The sequence below is a fragment of the Gobius niger genome, assembly GCF_951799975.1.
Source record: "Gobius niger genome assembly, chromosome: 5".
Taxonomy (NCBI): domain Eukaryota; kingdom Metazoa; phylum Chordata; class Actinopteri; order Gobiiformes; family Gobiidae; genus Gobius; species Gobius niger.
In genome coordinates this window covers 26,627,618-26,648,109 of record NC_136856.1, presented here as the reverse complement: position 1 = coordinate 26,648,109, position 20,492 = coordinate 26,627,618, and the positions used below count along the sequence as shown (strand labels likewise).

General features: G+C 39.9%; 1 protein-coding gene across 5 annotated transcripts in view; it reads left to right on the top strand.

Annotated features, from left to right (window-relative positions):
- The window catches only part of ldb2a (LIM domain binding 2a), a 141,802-nt gene that overhangs the window by 104,230 nt on the left and 17,080 nt on the right, over positions 1-20,492 (top strand). For 2 of the 5 annotated variants that reach the window (XM_079557292.1, XM_079557293.1), the window contains exons 5-8: positions 336-419; positions 10,693-10,816; positions 14,278-14,333; positions 16,376-16,522. In XM_079557292.1, coding sequence (XP_079413418.1) covers positions 336-419; positions 10,693-10,816; positions 14,278-14,333; positions 16,376-16,522 — 411 coding nt within the window. The remainder of the gene's footprint in view (positions 1-335; positions 420-10,692; positions 10,817-14,277; positions 14,334-16,375; positions 16,523-20,492) is intronic. The other 3 variants (XM_079557295.1, XM_079557296.1, XM_079557294.1) reach the window with 3 other exon arrangements.

The window sequence follows — 20,492 nt, the reverse complement described above, 5'->3', positions numbered from 1 at the left end:
GAATAATATGTACATTAAAAAGATCTCTAAAAACCTGTCTAATGAAGGGCATGTGGCCTGAATCGTCACATATTTCTAATTTAATGGTGTAAGAAACTATTAAAAAAAATGCTGTCACTGCTGTCAATATACATTACCAATTACAATGATTTCTCAGATTAGATTTTAAAAAGTATACAAAATATCAGCGATGTGGAAAGAGACTAAAGGGTATCAAACAACTAAGCCTAACTATCTGCACGGAACCGCTGTGTTAATTCAGTTCACTTCTATTCCATGTTGAATGCTCATTCTAATAGATTTGTTTTTCATTCTGTTTTTGTGGCTGTCTGTAGGCACAAGACCCTCAGGTGCTGGAGCAGCTGTCCAAAAACATCACGCGCATGGGTCTGACCAACTTCACCCTCAACTACCTCAGGGTAAGAACCTAACGTCTGCATGGAACGCAATCTGGGGCTGTCATTGTCTATATCAGCAATGGGTTTCAATTTGTTTTGACAATTCTTTCTTGTAAAAAAAAAAGTACAATTTGGAGACTGAAGTCTGAAGAAAGTTTGATGACAACTTCTCAGTATTGACAATAATATGCTGGATAAAGGGCACCATATACCATACAAAGTCTTGTTTTGGAGGACTGTGGACATTAGGAGGAGCTGTGGCGCCCTCTGCTGGTAAAAGTGAGGAGTGAAGCACATTGAAATGACGAATTAGCAGCATGGCTAATTGTCAAAATGACTCTGAGCTGTGCTTCAAAGCAAAGTCAATTTTAGAGACAATGAGATTAAAGGTTTGATTATCTGGAATACATTTGGATGCTATTAATCCGTTTCTTTTATTGTATACCTTCAGGTAATGTGAGCTTTATACGTAAATGTCAGCATCTTGGAGCTCACTTTGTCGGCAAATATGGGGATTGCCGTGTTTTGAAATGACAAATTAGCAGCATGGTTATCATTTACTTACTTACTAATTGGCCAAATCTTATTTTTAGCATCAAAGCATTCTTTTTTTGCAATGTCTCCTATACATTTATAGGATGTCTCCTATACATAAATATTTCCCCCATAACCCCACGCTCGAGCTTCAGCACCTTATTTCCGTGGGCTTTTGTTTGTGTTTTGCTGCGCCGCACTTGACTGACAGCTCCGATTTCCTCAAACCGGGGGAAGGAGAGCGCGAGAGGAAGAGACGGCACCGGCACTGGAATTAATTGGATACAGAAAATTAGCATAACATTAATGAAAGCTCCCTGTAGAGACTCATAATTGTGAAATGGCGCGCGAACCTCGGCTGCTTATTATAAGACGGAGTGAAGAAAGAAGCGGGGGAGAGAGAGAGAGAGGGAGGGAGGGAGCTTGCCTGGTTTTGTTTTCTACTAACAACGTTTTTTTTTCCTTTTTTTGTGAAAGAAAGTGTTGTCGCCGAACGATAAAGCGCATAATTCGAGTATTTGTAATTACACGCTAAGGATTGTGTTTGCGCACTGGCTCTGTTGGGGCTGTTCGGTGGTCAATGCTTTTGTGGAGGAAACAGAAGGCTAGACATTCTGGCATGTTTGTACACAATGGTCGTCTAATAACCACATCGGGAAACTGGTTTGGGGAATTTTATCAGCCCCAACTGAAATAATATGACGGGTAAATATGGTAATGAGTGGATTGTGTTGAAATATGGAAGTTCGGGTGTGATTTTTCGAGCACAATGACTGCTATTATGATTTGGTGCTGAATTGATTTTTGATTGAGGCTAAATTACAGCTGAATTCATAATTCAAGACACTGCAGGTGAATAGGGAAAAATAGGTTTAGAAATATCTATTTGAAACTTTTGCTGTAGATTATCGACATGAAAATGTAACTGTAAGTTTTCAGTCAATTTATGTTTTACATTTTTGCATTTTCAGCAACGAAATCTTAAGTATGGATAGAGCCCAGTTTTAATGTATGGTTTTATGTTGTTAAAATATTAGGTAGAACGGTTTTATCAGATTGGATTTTGGATATATTGTCAAGTTAAAATATCAGTAAAGCATAAAATTTTGCCTTGTTTCTTTTGGTTTAAAGCTCAATAAATCAGGCTAGAGATTAGATATCAAAAAACAACCATCAAAAATAAAATTAAAGCAGAACTAAGTAACTCATGCCCCTTGAGGCCATAAGCGCCACTGCAGGTGTTGTAGCATGTTGCGTTTTTTACTCATTAATTGTCCGTGAGAGTAAATACTACACTGACAGAAAAGACAATGTACATCCAATTACACAATGGAGAAAATTTTTTTCACTCAAAGCTTTGCCCGTTAGCCTATTAGCTTCTTTTTCATGATTAGACTGTATTGGGCTACCGCCTTGGTGGAAGGAAAAATTTCAGTTGTGGTTTTCTGGCCTGAGACACCAGGGGGAGATGAAAGACCCCACAATCATCCCATTTACACTTGTATTATCCCCAGAGCGACTACGAAAAGGATTTATTAAGGTAAACAAGTTACTTAGTTCTTCTTAAAGTACAAAACTGAAAGGTTTGGCGTCTGTAGGAGCTACTAAAATGAAGACGTTGTTACAACAGTGTAAAAAAAAACTCATTTTGACAAAACGGGCCCTAAAGTTTTGTAACATAGGCACATGCACATTTATACTTCTCTCCTCTTTAGCTGTTGCTGTCTCCCAGAAAGGAAATTACCATATTTGGATTATAGCGTCATCTGAATTGCCTGTCATGTCACACACAGATACTAAATGTGTCTATATTTGTGAATGCATAAGCCTGGGAAACCGGCCGGTGCTGTTGTTTTGGGGAAATCTTGATCTTACTCTGACATTAAACATAAGATGTTATGGAATAAAACTTGCTAAAAATCTCAACCATTACCACTGTGTCAAAAAACATTGTTGTTTGTTTTCACCAGGTGTGTCTCACCTTAAGTCACTATGCTATAAAGTATTGGGAAATTCCTGTGATCAAAACATGTTACCAACTTCTTCCAGAGAGTGCCCACCTCACAACGAGCTTCATTCAAATGGCCTTTAAAGCAATACTAAGTAACTCTTCCCCCTAGAGGCCATAAGCGCAACTGCAGGTGTCGTAGCAAGTTACGATTTTTTAACTTATTAATTGTCTTGGAGAGTAAATACGACGCTGACAGGAAAGGCGAAGGGAGAGAGGGTTACTGTGCATCCAATTATACAATGGAAATATTTTTTTTCACTCAAACTTGGCTGTAAATACTGTTTAAAGTGACGTTAGCCCGCAGTTAGCTTTGCCCGTTAGCATGTTAGCTTCTTCTTCGTGATTCCATTAGTGTGTATTGCTTTCTCCGGACTGGTGGCAGTCAAGTTGCAAACATGGTTTTCTGTCCAGAGACACCACGGGGAGATGAAACTCCAATCATCCCATAAACACTTGTATTACCCCCACAGGGACTACGAAAAGGATTTATTAAGGTAAACACGTTACTTAGTACTGCTTTAAAGCCACAGTACAGAACATTTCGCCCAATACGTCAAATATGTATTTCATTCATTCATGTTCAGTGCGTTCGCCTCAGGCCGGACTCGTAACTTTGCCGGATATGGGGCATCACCTGCTCGTCTCCATGGAGATGTTGTTGCTTTGCTTGTATCTTGCCAAACATTAAGGTTTCAAGGCATTATAGGTCATTATAGGTCCATAACAGTAGCATTGTCAGTGTCAGTGGATGACTGGGAGCTACCTGTGGTGATGCTGGGATGTTTGTGTTTTAGTTGACTATGAAACATAACATGTAGCCTGACATGTTGCGCAAAATTGCTTTAGTACTGCTGGTTATCCAATTCAATCAAAGTTCCATTAGTAAGAATAATGATAATGCGTTGGTTTTATATAGTGCTTTTCTCTGTCTATAAAAAAAGCAAACTATTTTCTCCTAAAAAGCACCAATTCCTCATCGACTCCTGAAGACTATATTTTTGAGTTACGTCCGACTTTTGTTGGCTAGACAAACACCGGGTTGATATTTTTACTGTAGTCTTGTCCTCACTGTTTGAATGCCGCTGACAGCAAATAATACTTCCCTTGTGTCCGTTATCACCGGTTGTCATGGCAAAAATGCACCCTTTCCCCCCCCTATTTCAACCACAAATGTTAGTGTCTTTTTTTCTCAGCTCCTACCTCTCTGCCACTTTCCCAAAACTGAGGTCACAACTGCTTTTGCAACCAGTATTTTTGTATATATTTTTTGTCCCCTTGGCTGACTATTTAAGCCTTTTCCGTGCATTGGAGCTCCGGGCTTCCTACTATTCATTCCGAAAATAACGGTTGTTTCGGGGGCAGCGAGCCAGAGCTGGTTGGCTGGTATTACAGAGTGGCGGGGAGGGGGGGATGATCATAGGAGTACATGGGATTAGCGGCGCTTGGATGTTAGCCGTCTGAGCCGTGAAAACAGTGGTATCCAAACATGCATTACGCCGAGGATAGGGTTATTTACTGTCGCGGCTGTAGTGGTTGGTGGGGGAAATGGATGGATGGTTGTACGAACATGCCGACCCGGTCTGGTTTTGTTGGCGCTGTTTGTCGGTGAAAAGAGAAAGACGAATTACTAAAATTGTCATGGCCTTGAAAGAATCCATCTTTATATTGTGCATTGTTTACATCAGTTTGCTTTTCATATATTATTAAGGTTATGTACAGTGTGAAAGCCAATGCCTGTCTGTGGCTGTGTCCAAATGTCCACACCATTCCCCATATTGTGACCAGGCCATGATGTCCTGGTGTCCGGATGTCCAGAGAGGAAAAAGAAGTGCACTCAAAAGTTCATGCAACACATTCTGAAAGCAGTGAGCAGCCATGGTCCCTAGCTGCTCAATATGGACCACAATGCCTTGCGAGAGTGGGCGGGAAACCTCCGAAAGCGACAGGTCTTTGGATTAAATAGAAAGCAAACTGAAAGCAGCTGTTTTTATCGTGTTGTGCATATTTTTCATGAATAAATCACTTAACACGTTGAATGCCAAAACTGGAAAAAATATATTTTTTAAGTTTTTTTTTTAATTACAAAACTAGACACTCTAATACACCTTATGTTTGATATTGGTAGCTCTGTGATGAACATAAGTGAAATAGATGACGATCAAAAACTTGTGAAGAGTCACAGTCTGGACATTTTATATGGTTTCTTTGTTTTTTTTTTAGTCCGAGGGGGTGTGGTGTTGCATAGTGTTTGACAAAGCAGAGCGGCTTCACATGGAAAGATCGAAACAGTTGAGATTTTAACGTTTCTCTGAGTTTTTAAATGGTTAATATCGGTCCAAAGACGGCTGAGAAGCGATCGATCTGTGGCAGCACATGGGTGTCACAAAAAGTGTCAACAATGTTGTCGTTGAAAGTTGACTTGAAACAAATATATTTAGGCATTTGCCTCTTCCCATAACGTTAGTGCCAGAGGAGAGTGGAGAGAGGAGTTAATCAGAAAGGAGAGTGTTGCACAAAACACTTATTTTCTCCAAAAAAACAACAACAAAAAACTGTGATTTTCATCCAAACTAGCCTCTGTTTAGCTGTGGATTTCTCAGGAACGAGGCACGTAGAATTAAACTGTTTACACCTATGGAGAGCTTAGAGTCTCACCTTTCAAACGATATAGCATTGCATGTGTCCATAGCTATAACATTGAATATCCTGTTGTGCTACACATATCATAAAAAATGGTCTGTATTGTTGGCACTCAACAGCTAAATTCCAAAAATGTGTTAAATAAAACCCGTTAAGCAGAAATGTCGCTAACGTTAGCTGCTAACCTTTAGCTCGAGTTGGTAAATGACCTTTATAGCTTCCCCTGTCAGGCAAAATGGCAATCCAAGTTTCCATTTTCTTGGAAAATAAAACTGATTTGTCCATATAATTTTTATCCATAAACATTAAACTATCTCTTGGATATGGTCAGTCTTTATTGCAGAAATCCATTATTACTGAAGTTTAGGGAACTTATAATAGATGTAGTGCTCTTTTTCGGATGGCGATTTGGACACGCTCGCTAATTCCTCTACGCCGGCGAGGAGAAACTAGTGAGCTGGATGTCTAAATTGCCAATGAAATGAGTGCGTTATAAAGCGGCGCTATGTAGTAAATGAGGAGTTCGTGGCTCGGTTGGAAATTCGGACATAGGCTAAAAGTATGAGTAAAGGTCTTCTGTGCATATACAGCAGCAGTCATTCAACATCTACAATCTGAAATGGCTCTTGCCACATTAACTGCGTGAATTTTTTCTGAAGCAATCCTAAATCAGCAGGAATCCAACGTCTATTCCCATCCCCGACACTCATGTTCCTCTGGGTCAGCCGGGAGTGTGGCAGTGACAGGAGGCGTGGGTTTACCGACTTCCTGAAGGGCACGTTTGGCAGTGGTTCCTGGAAAGGGCTGTTAATCCATCACTGTTTGTCTCAGATGATCTCGTGTGACCTTGCGTTAAAAAAAAACCCGCGGCCCACCTGTTGAGAACCCCTCCCCATCGACATGCTGCCGCCGCCTCGGCCCGCTGCGCTGCACCTCACTCAGAGGAGACAATGGGGACGTTTGACAGGCTGTATATCGTACGGCAATATGCTCCAAAGTTCTAGGCAACAGGCCGTATCTATAAAATGAAGTCGTACGGTAGCTAGGATTAAAGTAAACAAAGCAAAGTGGTGGAAACATTTGCTTGTAAAAGGGAGCAGATCATAAGATTACTTTTCTCTTTGCTGCTTGCAATTCACGCTACATTGACTTTTTGAGTCAATTAGAAATGAAATTGATGAATGAAATGACAAAATAAAAGGGCTTTATGGAGAAGACACAAACAAGCTTTCAAAGGGCCATTGTTTATTTGTAACTGACATTTTTTGGAGTTTTAACCATGTTATGTAATGCTTTTTCTTCATCAAAAACATACCTGGAGCGGTGTTTTGTTCATTCACACATGTCCCGTAATCCTGCATAATTGGTCAGTTTCTCTCTTCCGCATGTCTACCCCGATAAACATCATGACAGCAGCTCCTCTGTTGTTTTAAAAGACAATGCCGCTACGCCAAACTTTTTTGATCATCACGAGCAAGTGCTTTGTTTTTAGCTTGTTTCAAATGGACCATCAGGGCACCAAATTTAACCTTTACTAAGCCATGGTAGCGCAGCAGTTAGCGCTTTCACCTTATAGCATGTTTTCTCCAGGGGCCCAGTAAACATGTACATGGCTGGGCCTTGGACTCCCCGGAAAGAGAGACTCTGTAATTAAAGGTAAATAGAGCCTATTAATTACACAAATTTCCTACTAAGGAGCAGCAACTCTAGTCTGAGCTTCTTACTGTAAAAAACAGCAAACAAACAAATAGAAGACAGTGAATTTCAACCAGTTGCCTCTTGTATTTTATGGCTAAAATAGCCCATGTTTATGTGTAGATGAATAACACCAATTGTAAGCACTTTCTAGAAAAATAACTATTTTCTTCCTGACGTTTCCAACAACAAACTTGAGAGAGTGGGAGTATATAGGAAGCAAGCTATAGGGCCGTCCGCCTCAGCTGTGATTACATGTTTTTCTGTGTGAGCCTGGCGGAGTGGAACTTTTCTGTCTGCGCTCGTCGTGAATGTCTCAAATCTAAGGCATCCGAGGAAACAAGCGCTGCGGGCCATTTCTTTACAGACACCTTAATGACTTTTGGAAGATGCGCTGCAACTAAACTCGAGATTGTTTTTGTTTAGTTCAGGATATAAATGTTTGAAGTTAGTTTGTAAAATAGTCAGAGAATCTAAATTATGAAATATAAGTTTTTCCAGCGCTAAGGTGGGCAATGTGTACAAGATAATACACGACATGTAGCTTGTAAGACAAGCAAACTTCCAAATATTTTGATGCTACATTGCCAGCAAAATAAGAGAAATAATATGTGAAGAATAATATGTGAAGAAGTGGCAAATTCTTATTGATGAGCAAATGACAAAGACTGCTGTTATCTGTAGACAGTACAGTATTCTCTGCAAACGAAACAGATCCTGTCTCCATGGGAATCTTGTGATGTTCAACACCTGCTACCCTTTAGTTTAGACCTCTAAGAACATGTTCTGAAGTACTTCATTCTTGCATTGATTTAGCAGTTTTATCCGTCCTCTTTGGAAATTCCCCTTGCAAGATCAAATAAAATTGTTAGCTGGCAATATTTGATAGGGCTGCAAGGTTTGTTGATATCGAATCTTGCTTTTGACTACTGCAATAACCTAACCTCAAGAAGCTGAGTTTTTTTTTCTTTTTTCTGTCACTTGCATTTGAGTCACCAAAAAAGCAGATTCTAAAGTGTTTAGATAGATGCTATGCGATTCCATCCCAAATTTATTGTAGTGTAGTCACGTGGCTGTCCCCCAGAGGTGGAAGCCAAACTCAATTTGAGCAAGAACATGTTGATTGACAGTCTAAAAATAACACGACTTCTTTCATTCGTTGTTTTAGCAGTTTATGCATTTAAAGCAGTACTAAGTAACGTGTTCACCTTAATAAATCCTTTTCGTAGTCCCTGTAGGGGTAATACAAGTGTTTATGGGATGATTGGAGGGTCTTTCATCTCCCCCTGGTGTCTCTGACCAGAAAACCATGTTTGCAACTTCACTGCCACCGGTCCGGAGAAAGCAATACACACTAATGAAATCACGAAGAAGAAGCTAGCATGCTAACGGGCAAAGCTAACTGCGGGCTAACGTCACTTTAAACAGTATTTACAGCAAAGTTTGAGAGAAAAAAAAAAAATTCCATTGTATAATTGGATGCACAGTAACCCTCTCTCCCTTCGCCTTTCCTGTCAGCGCAGTATTTACTCTCCAAGACAATTAATAAGTTAAAAAATCGTAACTTGCTACTACACCTGCAGTTGCACTAATGGCCTCTAGGGGAAAGAGTTACTTAGTACTGCTTTAAATGAATCAAATATAAAAATCGAAAATCGCAATCACAATATTTCTCTGAAAAATCACAGGGTTTGCAGCCCTAATATTACTTTTTCATCATTAAAAATTCTCCATCCAAAGACACCATTTTCACCTTGTCTAAAAGCATGCGTTACTTTTATTTTTGCGAATAAATCAGTGACAAGACATTAATCGCCTTGTAGAAGACTGTAGTGTCCATTTCGGGATAAGAAAGATCAGTTTACCTGGTCTTTGATCTCAGCACTGCCTTGTGATCGGACAATAAAAATGCCAATCACCCTTGTGCCCAATCCCAGCATTCCTCCATCCAAGTGTTGTTTATAGCTGGTGGTTTCAGCAGAGCAAGGCTGGGAACCTACAGTAATGTTCTCCATATGGGATTGTTGTGATGTGGTGTCGGGCTAAGTCTGATGGATTGAAGATGACAGGCTGGCCTCTGGTTAGTCTCTGCGCGCCTCTCTGGAGATTTACAGTTCTAAAGTGGAGCCCAGACCAGACTTGGAGTTGGGAAAAGAGCTGGAAAAGTGTGGGAATGAGAGACTGTTGAGTGAGTTTGTCTATCAATAAAAAAAAATACTGGGTACAATGTGGTATTGAAAAGACATTAGGCCAAATTTACAGCAAGATATTGGCAGCTGTGGTTGCTAGTGAATATTCAATACACCATAGTAAATGCGAGTGCGCGGTAATTGCATCCAGGTTCACGTTCAGCGAGATGAAATGTTGCTGATGTTTTTGATTTGTTAGCAATTGATCGCAGAATGTAAGTAGACACACGCAAAAAAAAAATCATATTGTTAGAATTAGTAACTGTGTCTATGACCAAATGGCCATGACCAGTGGGGTTCCCCAGGGGTCAAGCCTGGGACCCCTTTTATTCAATCTTGACTTGCTTCCTTTTTGCCCCTTAAAGTTTGAGAAAATACTGCTAAAAACTACTAAAAACAATGCCAAAGATATCATTCATGTGGCATATATTCTGATATACCTTTTCATTTTTATTCTTAGTCAGTTATCAATCCACTGTGCATGTACTTTGATATTTTGTTTCTTCGTGCTATATGGTGTCGTACTATGCATGATTTACGTTGGTGTGTGCAGTTCAAACGAACACATCAAACTCTATCCTTATATCCAGCTGCCCCTGTTTTATCTGTGGTCTTGTCTCCCTGATAATACATCAGCTTTTAAAGGCTCCCATTACGGGTGTTGTTGAAAAGAGTGGATTCACTGCACCGTTAATCACTCAAAGTCACTCTGGGGGAGATTAATTGGTTCAGCAAAGACAGCAAGTGCTTTTATAGACAATGATTTGCTTTATGTTGATAAGGGGAACAGTGGGATGGGACAGTGCCAGGTAGGGCAGAACAAAATTGGAAACATTTCACATTGCATTTTTTTCTGGGCTCACGGTACAGATTTTCAATTCTGATTTGATTGAAATTATTCCTACAGCCCTTGTGTCAGATTAATCGGTCTAAACTCACCTATGTTTTTTTGTTCTTGACACTAACTTAGTCAACACAGACACCTGTCCAACAATACAAAAGGTTGGAGGTTAAATCCTCACTACTGTCCACCTGCACTTGCTCAGTCAAACAAACACTGAAGGTACAGTGAAGAAAGACATTATGTACTGGCAGGAACTGGTGTCAAACTGCGAGGTTATAGACATCCACGCATGTCCCACAGCAGCAAAGGTTTTTAAAAAGTAGTCATCTGGACCTGGCTATTGTTTTGCTAATGTCATTTTTGTTGTGTGTGTGTTTGCAGTTGTGTGTCATCCTGGAGCCCATGCAGGAGCTAATGTCCCGACACAAGACCTACAACCTCAGCCCCAGAGACTGTCTGAAAACATGCCTGTTCCAGAAATGGCAGAGGATGGTCGCTCCACCAGGTAACTACCAAGTGCTAGTGCTAACACTTCTCATTTCAGCCAATCCAATGTGGACAACCATTTGGAAATTTTGGACAAATCAGAGAATTTTGGGGGTAAATGGTGGGCGATTTTTCACGTTAGAGATGCAGACCATTTGAAATTGTCGAGTGAAGAAATAAAATGGTTAAATAACAATCTACATTATTGATTTTCATCTTACTATTTAACCCGTGCTATATGCTTCCGCACCCTCAGTCCCCGGTTGGAAAACACCGGTCTTGTGGATTGGGCCCGATAGCAATTAGCATACCATTAGCTATTGGGATTAGCATGAAACTTAAATCTAGGCTTGTATTTGTTTCAAAACTGAGATGTCCGTTTTGGCTGACACAAATTGTTCACCCATTCTAAATATATTTTAACATGATTCTTTCATAGTAGGTGTGACCTTCTATTTCAGTACACAAACGTAAAAATAATTGACTAAATAAGCAGCCAAGATTGTACAAGTGTTCAAATTTCCTTTTAAACTCGCTAACGTTCTTCTAAATCCAGTGTCGTCCGTCGGTTTGCGGGAGTCGGAATATTTTCTTCCCACTGACTGTTTTTTATTGCATCATTTATGTTCCCAAATTGCCATTATACGTCTTAATCCCTTAAATGTGTTTTGCCTGTCAGGTATGTGAAATTAATCAGAATTCCTGGCTGTGAATCTCAAGCCGCTCCAATCTTCTTACGGGCTCCTCAGCTTTTTTTTTTTTATGATTGATATTTTAAGGGAGGTTTCTAAAAAAGTACCAGCCACAAATTGGCGTTGTGAGCAGGATCCCTCCTCCTCCTCTTCCCCCTCCTCCTCCTCCTCCTCCTCCTTCTTCTTCTTCTTTTTGGACACGTCGGAGCTGCTACAAATTACAGCAATGCTTAGCGAGGCATGACGAGATGACTTTAAAAATTAGCCAGAAAGGCTTTGACGCCGACCTGCATACGTTTTACGTTTTCAGACTGTGTGTGTAATCAGGCTGCCCAATTCAGCTCAATGGAACATGCTAGTTATTGGAAGAAAAACAAATTTTAAGAAATGAATAGCGCAATTTTATGCCATTTTTCTTTTGTTTTATAATGGTACATGAAACAAATAACATGTTTGGTTAGTCTGACAGTTTCTCTTAAGATTTCACTTTCCAACTAAAAACTCAAAGTCGGCATTTATCCCCCGTAATCCAATGTTCTCCCAGGCCCCTTGTCCGAAGGGTCACTCTCCATGCCCCGCCTCTTTATTTTTTGCAACATTTGACCTGATGTTTTGCCCCGTTTAGCCGGAACTGCCATTTTTCCTCGTTGTTGCCCATGTTATTCCCCTTTTCCTGCCATTCTTCTCCTGCTTGGAAACAGTTTGGGATTGAGCCAGGGAGGAAGCCGCGCGGGTGCATTTCTGCTCCGATAAGTCCTCTCGCTGGAAATGGAAGTGATTTTTTGAGTGCGTCACTGCTCCGGAGGAAACCACACGGATAACCGAAAAGATGTCTCCAACAATAGTCATGCTTTTTTTCTTTTTTTTTGCACACACGTCTGTCAAATTTAGTAGTCCAAAAAAAAAAATAAGAAAACAGGATAAGTGGAGAAAAAAAGCTCCTATTGAGTGGCTTTGATTTACTTCACGTTTGTTTTGAAATTGTTGGTTGAATAACACATCTCCCTCGGTGTGATTAGCAACAAAATATATTTCATTGTTCCGATTCCATCACAGCACTGTTTGCCTGCATCTCTTGAGATTAAAGGAGTTGTGTTTTCCTGCAAACGTTTGGCAGATGCAGCGGTGTCAAACATCCATAAATTATGCACATACATAAAAACGCTAAGATCTCCATTTAACCCGCTTAGATCTTTCCAATAACAATGATTGCATTTATGACATAATTCCACCTCGAGGAATTGCGCGTAACGCTGTAATTGGATAAACATCTTTGAACCAGTTTCCCAGTGGTCTAGCCTTTGTAAGCTTATGGATGTTGAAGCGTTTCTCCATGTTGTCATATTGCACTGTGTTCTTGAGCCTGGCTACACGGTGATACTTTTATTAACATTTTTTTGTCCACGAAAATACACATCAGTCACAGGTAGCCCTTAAGGGGTCACAAGTGACAAGGAGTCACAAAGTCACAAAGCAAACTCTGCTAATTTAAGGTGATAGTCTGTAAGTTGAAATGTTTTACAAAAGTAGTAGATTGTGTAAAATTACTGTCTGGGCTTGAAATTTGATGTAACATAAGTAATATCAAATAACAATATTATTTCTAAAGTCCCTTCCTTTGCTGATTTCAGCAACTAATCAGAATCCCCGGGCTCCAACTTTGACCAATTAGAAGAGCTTTCCTGTGAACTGGCCTGTCAGGTCCAATCAGGAGGGAGTGGGAGGAGCTTAACCGTTTACTTTTGGAAGTTCTGTTCCTGCTCTTCTCATTTTGCAAACTAGGGCTGTGTCTGAATGTCCACCCTAGACCCTAACCCCTCATTCACTACAGAGGCCCGCACTATATAGTAGACTATATAGTCTATATAGTAGACTATATAGTCCACTGATTCTGTTGGCGATTCGGACAGAAGCCCTCTACTATTTATGGATAAATACGAGTCAGATACGTTATAGTTAACATGGATTTTACATTGGAGAGGAAGCTATCGGTCATTCAGCTCGAGCTATAGGCAAGCAGCTAACGTTAGCATTTTTTTACCGTAACCGTTTATATTCAAGTTATTTATGTGCGAGAAATACACAACACGCGACTGAAACAATTGTTTTCATTCAGTTGTGTTGTTTAGTCCAAAGACCTGTCGCTGTCAGGCTCTTCTCCGACTCTCTCAATGCATTGTGGTCTATATTGACCCGTTTAGTTACCACCGCTGCTCACTACTTTTCAAAAGGCATTGTGGGAAATTTTGAGTGCACTGTTTTTTTCTCTCTGGACATTCGGACACCCTACAAAATGGCGTGACCACTATATAGTGACCATATAGGGAATAGTGTGGACATTCGGACACAGCAGGACAGGCTTTCTGGTTAAAGGGAGGACAAATTTGATTGTTCACTTTCAAATTTCACTCTTATCTCTCCTCACTTTGCAAACTTACAGACTATCACTTTAAATGAGTCTTTTAAACAATGAGACAGGTTCATTCTTGAGACCAGTGTGTCAAAAAACAACTGTGACTCACTTGATCCAAAGATGACTTTTTCAGAATGTTGCGAAGTTTTTATGAAATTTCAGGTATAAATCAATATTTTGTCACTTTTTTGTTGTTGCTTTAATTTAGTCCAAAGTTTAGTTTTTTTTCTTACAGGTTTACAGGTTTTTTTTTTGGGTTTCCTTTTGGTGAGGCTCCAAAACAAGTGTGGACCAAATGTTTATAACAGTATCTGTGCAGCCAATCGCCTACAAATAAAACAAAACAAAATATCTAAACAAACACGCTTGTTTCAGCTGGACACCCACAGAACTTCAAAACGGAAATATTCCCCACGAATCACAAAAAAGGTATCTTCCCTCTCACATCTGCAGGCATTCCGCCGCTCGCTTCTTCGTCGCTCAACTGCATGCGATATAATGGCTCTACTAATGTATTCCTGACTTGCTCGCACACGCTAAAAGGATGATCTGCATATTCACTTTGCAGTTTTAAATGACTTGGATTCAGAATTAAAATAAGCAAAAAATATATATATGTACAGTATATCTTTAGTTTTGAAATACATTGACAGAAATATGATTATAATCCAAGTCATTTTTAACCGCAAATATTCCTTTTTTTTTTTTTTACCTTTTCAGTGTACACTCTATCGCTACGTAACCAATCCTTGTGCCAATGTTTTCTAGGAACACATTTGAAACATTAGCATTTGCATGTTTACACGAGCGTCAGGCCCATTGTTGAGCGTTTATGCAAATGAGGGGCTCTTTCTTACTACTGCATGTCTGGGGAGATGTACACGCCGCCGCGCTATCACCTCTGAACAGAACAAAGCGTGGAAGCCTCATTGTAGATTAGTTCGCTTCTGTGTGCATGCGCTAAATGTCCTTTTCATGTACCTGTATGTCTCCTGTCTACTCGCATGCATGTTTGTGGGCTCGCATGTTATCTAATATGAAGTGAAGTGTGCCAGGGCTGTTTGGTGTGAGATCTTATCGGTTTAGGAGTGATTAAGAGTCAACATCCCGAATGTTTTCTGAATGTATTCTATTAAGGGGAGACACTACAGTGTAAAGTTTCACCTGGAAACAAACAAAACCCACTAATCGTCACAATAACATGTTTAATTACGGCACTGATTCAATGTTTCTCCATAGATTTATATGGGACATTGTACTTTCAAGAGCAATTTTCTCACAATGCACTTTTATCACATTGGTGCGACAGTGTCTCCGCGTCAGTAGCACTTACAGCAGGGGTGTCCAAACCTTTTTCATGGGGGGCCGCATACTGAAGCGTACACAGGGTGAAGGGCCATAGATCGGTGGTTAGTGCAGCAAAACCTTTGACTAACCTGCGCCCCACACCTTTATTTATGCTCAAAACCTTCATGCCAGCTCTGTCTCACAATACAAGGTTAGTTGTTTGGTTAGAATTGTGTAGAATTATAACATTTCAAATAAAAAGGACTATCTCTGATGATGCGTCCCGATTCAGCAAGAAGGCAGAGGGCCAAAAATTGGTCTGAGGGCCGCATTTGGCCCCCGGGCCGCACTTTGGACACCCCTGACTTACAGCAACACTTAACAATATTTTTGAAGTTTTTGTCAAAGGGATTTTTTAATATCTAATTCCTAACATGATTTATTGAATAAAATAAGGCGAAATCAATTAAAAACAGCTATAAATTTAAAGCTGCATTATGTAACTTTTTATGCGAAAAAGAAGTTGATATTTGTGCGTATTTAAGCTTGTAGTTGACCCATCCGCTGTATGAGTGATCAGCATGGTGCCTTTACTTTCCATCACAGTGGTCTCTTCAACGGTCCAGGATCCATTGTTTTGTAGGTTTTCTGGAGAGGTTCGTCAAAAGTGAAAACCTTCCAAACAATTGATCCTGGAGCGTCCTAGAGGCCACTGTGATGGAAAGAAAAGGAGCCATGCTGACCACTCATACTGCTGCTGGGTCACTACAAGGTTAAATACGCACAATTATCACCTTCCTTTTCCACATAAAAACTTGCATAATGCACCTTTAAACCTGACTCAATCCATTATTCCAATTTAGTCGCCATAAAATGACAAAAAACTTGCAATGCATTTTTTTTCTCATAATTATGTTAGTAATCTAGCGCAAAAGTTTGAACTTGATATCTCTACATTTAAAAGGTTTCCCCATCCACCTGTAGTGTTTCACCTTAAGACATGAATAAGCGTAAGAACAGACGAATCAAGACTATAAATATGCACAGCACACATGCCAATCTATATATTCATTTCCATTTAAACCCAGCCCTGGCATCTCCCTCCACACCTTATCATTTATGAGACAGCCTTACCCTGTCAGTATGCATTATGCTGTTGGCGTTGCCTCTGTTTGTGTTTGCTGGTCGCGCCAAAGCTGAGCCTGCCCGACAGACCACCACCAAGAGGAGGAAACGGAAGAACTCGGCCAGCAGCGCCAACAGCAGCCTGGGCACCGCGGCGGGCAAGAAACGCAGCCCTGCCACCAACTTCAGCCTCTCCAGCCAGGTACCTGTAAGCATCAACTCCTTCATGCTTAATTACACTCGAAAGACGCCGTAATGTTCTGGTTGGATGTATCATGCAGATTCGTGGCTTGTAAACATTCTTTCGGGCATTTTGGTTTGTTTTATAACTAATATGTGTCTTTAAGGGTTGTGTTGGATTTGAATATTTAGTTTTACAGTTTGCTAGAAAATCAATGGTGCCATGAAGAACACATTTTATGCACAGAACACTGGGTCTTTTGGTATTTATGGACTTTGAAATTGTGGCGGACAGTTCCAAGTTCCTGGGTCATAGGTTTATGAAGCAATAAAATGCAGGAAGTCTAAAAAAAAAAGGTGCAGTTTATGCTGCTGGTGCCAGATACTGTATGTTTTTGACAGGGGAACCACGAATGTAGTTGTTCACGGGCATATGACACATTAGACACATTTTTGCTATATTGAAGATTTTGCCCCAAAAAAAAAAAAAAAAGTTTCCCCAGCTTTCTTTGGTTGGAGATTATATGGAGAATTGTTGTTTATAGTTTGACTTCCTTATTGGACACTAACAGGAAGTGACATAGATAGAGGCAAACAATTTGAAACTGTTGCCACGCCGACCATGTTATGTCAATGGGAAATGAGTCAAACTACAGACGGCATCTCGTCATAGAAGGGGGCGTGGCTTCGCCGAGGGGGAAAATAGAATCGTTAGAGAAACACAATTTTCCCTCTTTTTAGCCATTTTCTGGTGGAATATCAACTTATTTATCACACACAAATAAAGTCCAGTGTAAATCGGGTCCATATGGATATTTTCTCACAGCAGATTGTTCAGTAGAAGTGAAAAAACAGCAGTTGTAGCAAGCGCTAGCTAGCCGTTAGCATTAGCCCGATGCTAACATTTAGCATCAAGTTAGCATTCTCTGTTATTCATGTATTTATGGGCTGTTGAACCACTTTGCTCCTCCCCATGTCTTTGTATCATTATTTAGTAGAAACTATATTCATATTTCAGCATTTGTTACATTAGTTTTTGAATAATTAGAGAAAATTTACATTTTTTCAAAATTGTTTTCCCCTTAACTGTTTTCAGTTAAGATTGAGATTCCAGAGATGCCGTCTGTATCTATTGCTGGGTTGCAGGTGACATCACAGCATTCTAAAGGCCTATACTATTATATAGAGGAAAAATTATTTTGTTTTTGAGGAAATTTTTGGTCTTTTACAGAGAGATTATGGACCCAGCGACTGATATTAATGTTATATTTTTTAATTCATATATTTTCTTTTTAGCTACGACTTGTCAAAGTGCAATGCTGTGAATAGGAAAAACTGGCTCCTGCCCCCCGCTGGGTCCGATGACATTATCATTTTCTAGAACCTGCAACCCAGCAATAGATACAGACGACAACACATCAGACAAGGGGGTGTAGCCGAGCTAAGGAAAACCTCTCATGAGAGTCACAATTCTGTACCCTTTTTTATTATTATTTTCTGGCGGACTAAACACATATTTATCACACACCAATGAAGTCCAGCCAGCATCGAGGCCATGTGGATGTTTTTTCACAGCAAATTGTTCAGTGGAAGCAGAAAACGGCACTCGTTAGCTAACATAGCATGAAGCTAACGTTAGCTTTGCGAGCTTCCTGGTTAGCATTGTCCATTTTTTTTAATAGTATTTATAAGTATTTGTATTTATTATTCAGCATTTGTTAAAGCAATGATGGAGGCACGGTGGCGCAGCGGTTAGTGCTCGTGCCTCACAGCTCGAACGTCCCGGGTTCGATTCCCACCTGGACGGGGCCTTTCTGTGTGGAGTTTGGATGTTCTCCCCGTGTCTGCGTAGGTTAGTGGTAGGTTATAAAAAACATGTGCAATAGGTGAATCCTCCAGCCAGGTGTTTCTGACCACCAGCCTGGCCCCACATCATGGAGATGGGTCCCCGAGCGCCGGCCCATGCTGGCAGCTCACTGCTCCTACAGGTTGCGACACTGAGGATGGGTCAAATGCAGAGAACTAATTTCTCTACAGAGATTTCTGTACAGAGATTTCTCTACAGAGATTAATCCAGTATAATTTAACTTCACTTAAATGGAAGAAAGTTATTTTTTTTCTCTGATTGCTTCAAACATGACCATACTGTATATATTTTTCTATATTAAATTTCAGATGCAAACAGCTTCATTAAATTCACTTCACTGAAATAAAACAGTAACGATGACTTACAACAGCTGTTATCCATCTAAATAAATCATATTTTTAAAAGCATGAAAACCTGTCATAGGCACTTTAAAGTTTTGACTGATGACTCATGACATGGGTGATATGTTGTGCTCATAAAAGTGCGCCGAAATCTTGTGCACAGAATGAGTTCAGGAACCAAAATATGTGAATAACTCAATTTCGACACAAATGTCAGATAGAAACTTCTGAGGAGAGGATTAGCTTTTAACCATGTTGTGTATTAATTCTTGCCTATTCAGTCCATTTTCCTCTTGAGAGCTGAAAACACTTTCCTGATGTCAAAAGGCGGTGGCCAAAACTCCAAAATGGCTCCTGTTTTCTTACAAGCCCATACGCCACGTTAAGAATTTCAAAGCTTCAGCCGCGAGCACACGTTTATAGCTTTATGGCTTAATGTAGTCTGCACCAAGAGTTTAGTACAATGCTGTTGAGAACATTTGATCTCACAACAACACAAGTCATCTGAATTCATTTTTCTTCAGTCGCGAATAATTAGGAACTACTGGAAATGCGTGTAGTCACAGCCAATGTTATTATTTAGCAAGAAATCGGTCTTGGCCCTTGTTTTTAATTGGCCAGGTGGTTAAGAAAAAGTCCCCATTTCCCCACAGCGTTGGTCGGCGGAGCTTGAAACAGTTTGGACGCTCACTTATGGAATATTCCTCCAGGTTGCGAAAAAAGAAAATCCGTAACAGTATTGTGGTTATTAGCTTTAATTTATTTGCACAAATGAAAAAACAAAATTACCGGCAGCAGCGGGAGGAGAGTGGAGTGCAGTGAGACAAAGAAAGCCCACAGGAGTTGTGCGCAGGAACATGGAGAGAAAGGTGGATTACATGAAGAGGGGTGCAAATGGCTTTAGAAATGATCAAAATGGAAAATATTAAGAGTATGTTTATGAATATTGAGGAGAAGTGACTGGCAGTGTTGGCTAAGTGTTGCTTTGGATGTACAACGTTGAAATATAGGGCGAGTATCTGTATCTTTGCCATGGCCACAGTGTAAACACATGAGGTAAAGGGAATCGGACTAACAACCTGTGCCAAATAACGGGTCTAAAATGCGCTCATAAATGTAATGTTGAAGTCTATTAGATTATGTTATGCAGTCTTTTTCCACCCAATTGTTTTGTGTGAATTAAGGCAAGACCCTGCAGGGGAACAGGGGAAGAAAAATAGATATAATATTTCAAGATTCAAGATTTTTTTATTTGTCAAACCGTGTGAATGGTTTGAAATGATGTTTCTCTCATCCTTGATTGTGGAGCGGGGGGAGGGGGAAGAGGGGTTGGAGGGAAGGCAGGGAGTTCAGCTTCCTGATGGCCCTGTGGACGAAACTGTAGTAGTTACTGTAGTTAATGTCGTCAAAACTAAACACGAGAGAATGGGGGAAAGAGAAGGAAATCTTTGACTGCACTTTTGCTCGGTGGCTTTATTACTATTTTCAGTTTATATCTTGCTAAAAGTAACTCAAAATAGTGTAACTCAGCTAAAAAAAAACTAACAGTAATATGAAACACAAACATATTGCATTTTTAAAGCTGTATTTACTAGAATATATAAAACATTTTGAATAACTTGCCCAACACAATTGTGTAAAGATTCAAATTTTGCCTTGAATTTTTGGGTTTATATTATATAATATAATATTCAATAAATCAGGAAAGATATATTTTTAAATCCTTCTGCAAAGAATCTTCAAAATGTTCTTAAGTTCAAGATTGGAAAGTTTGGTTTATTTAAGATGTT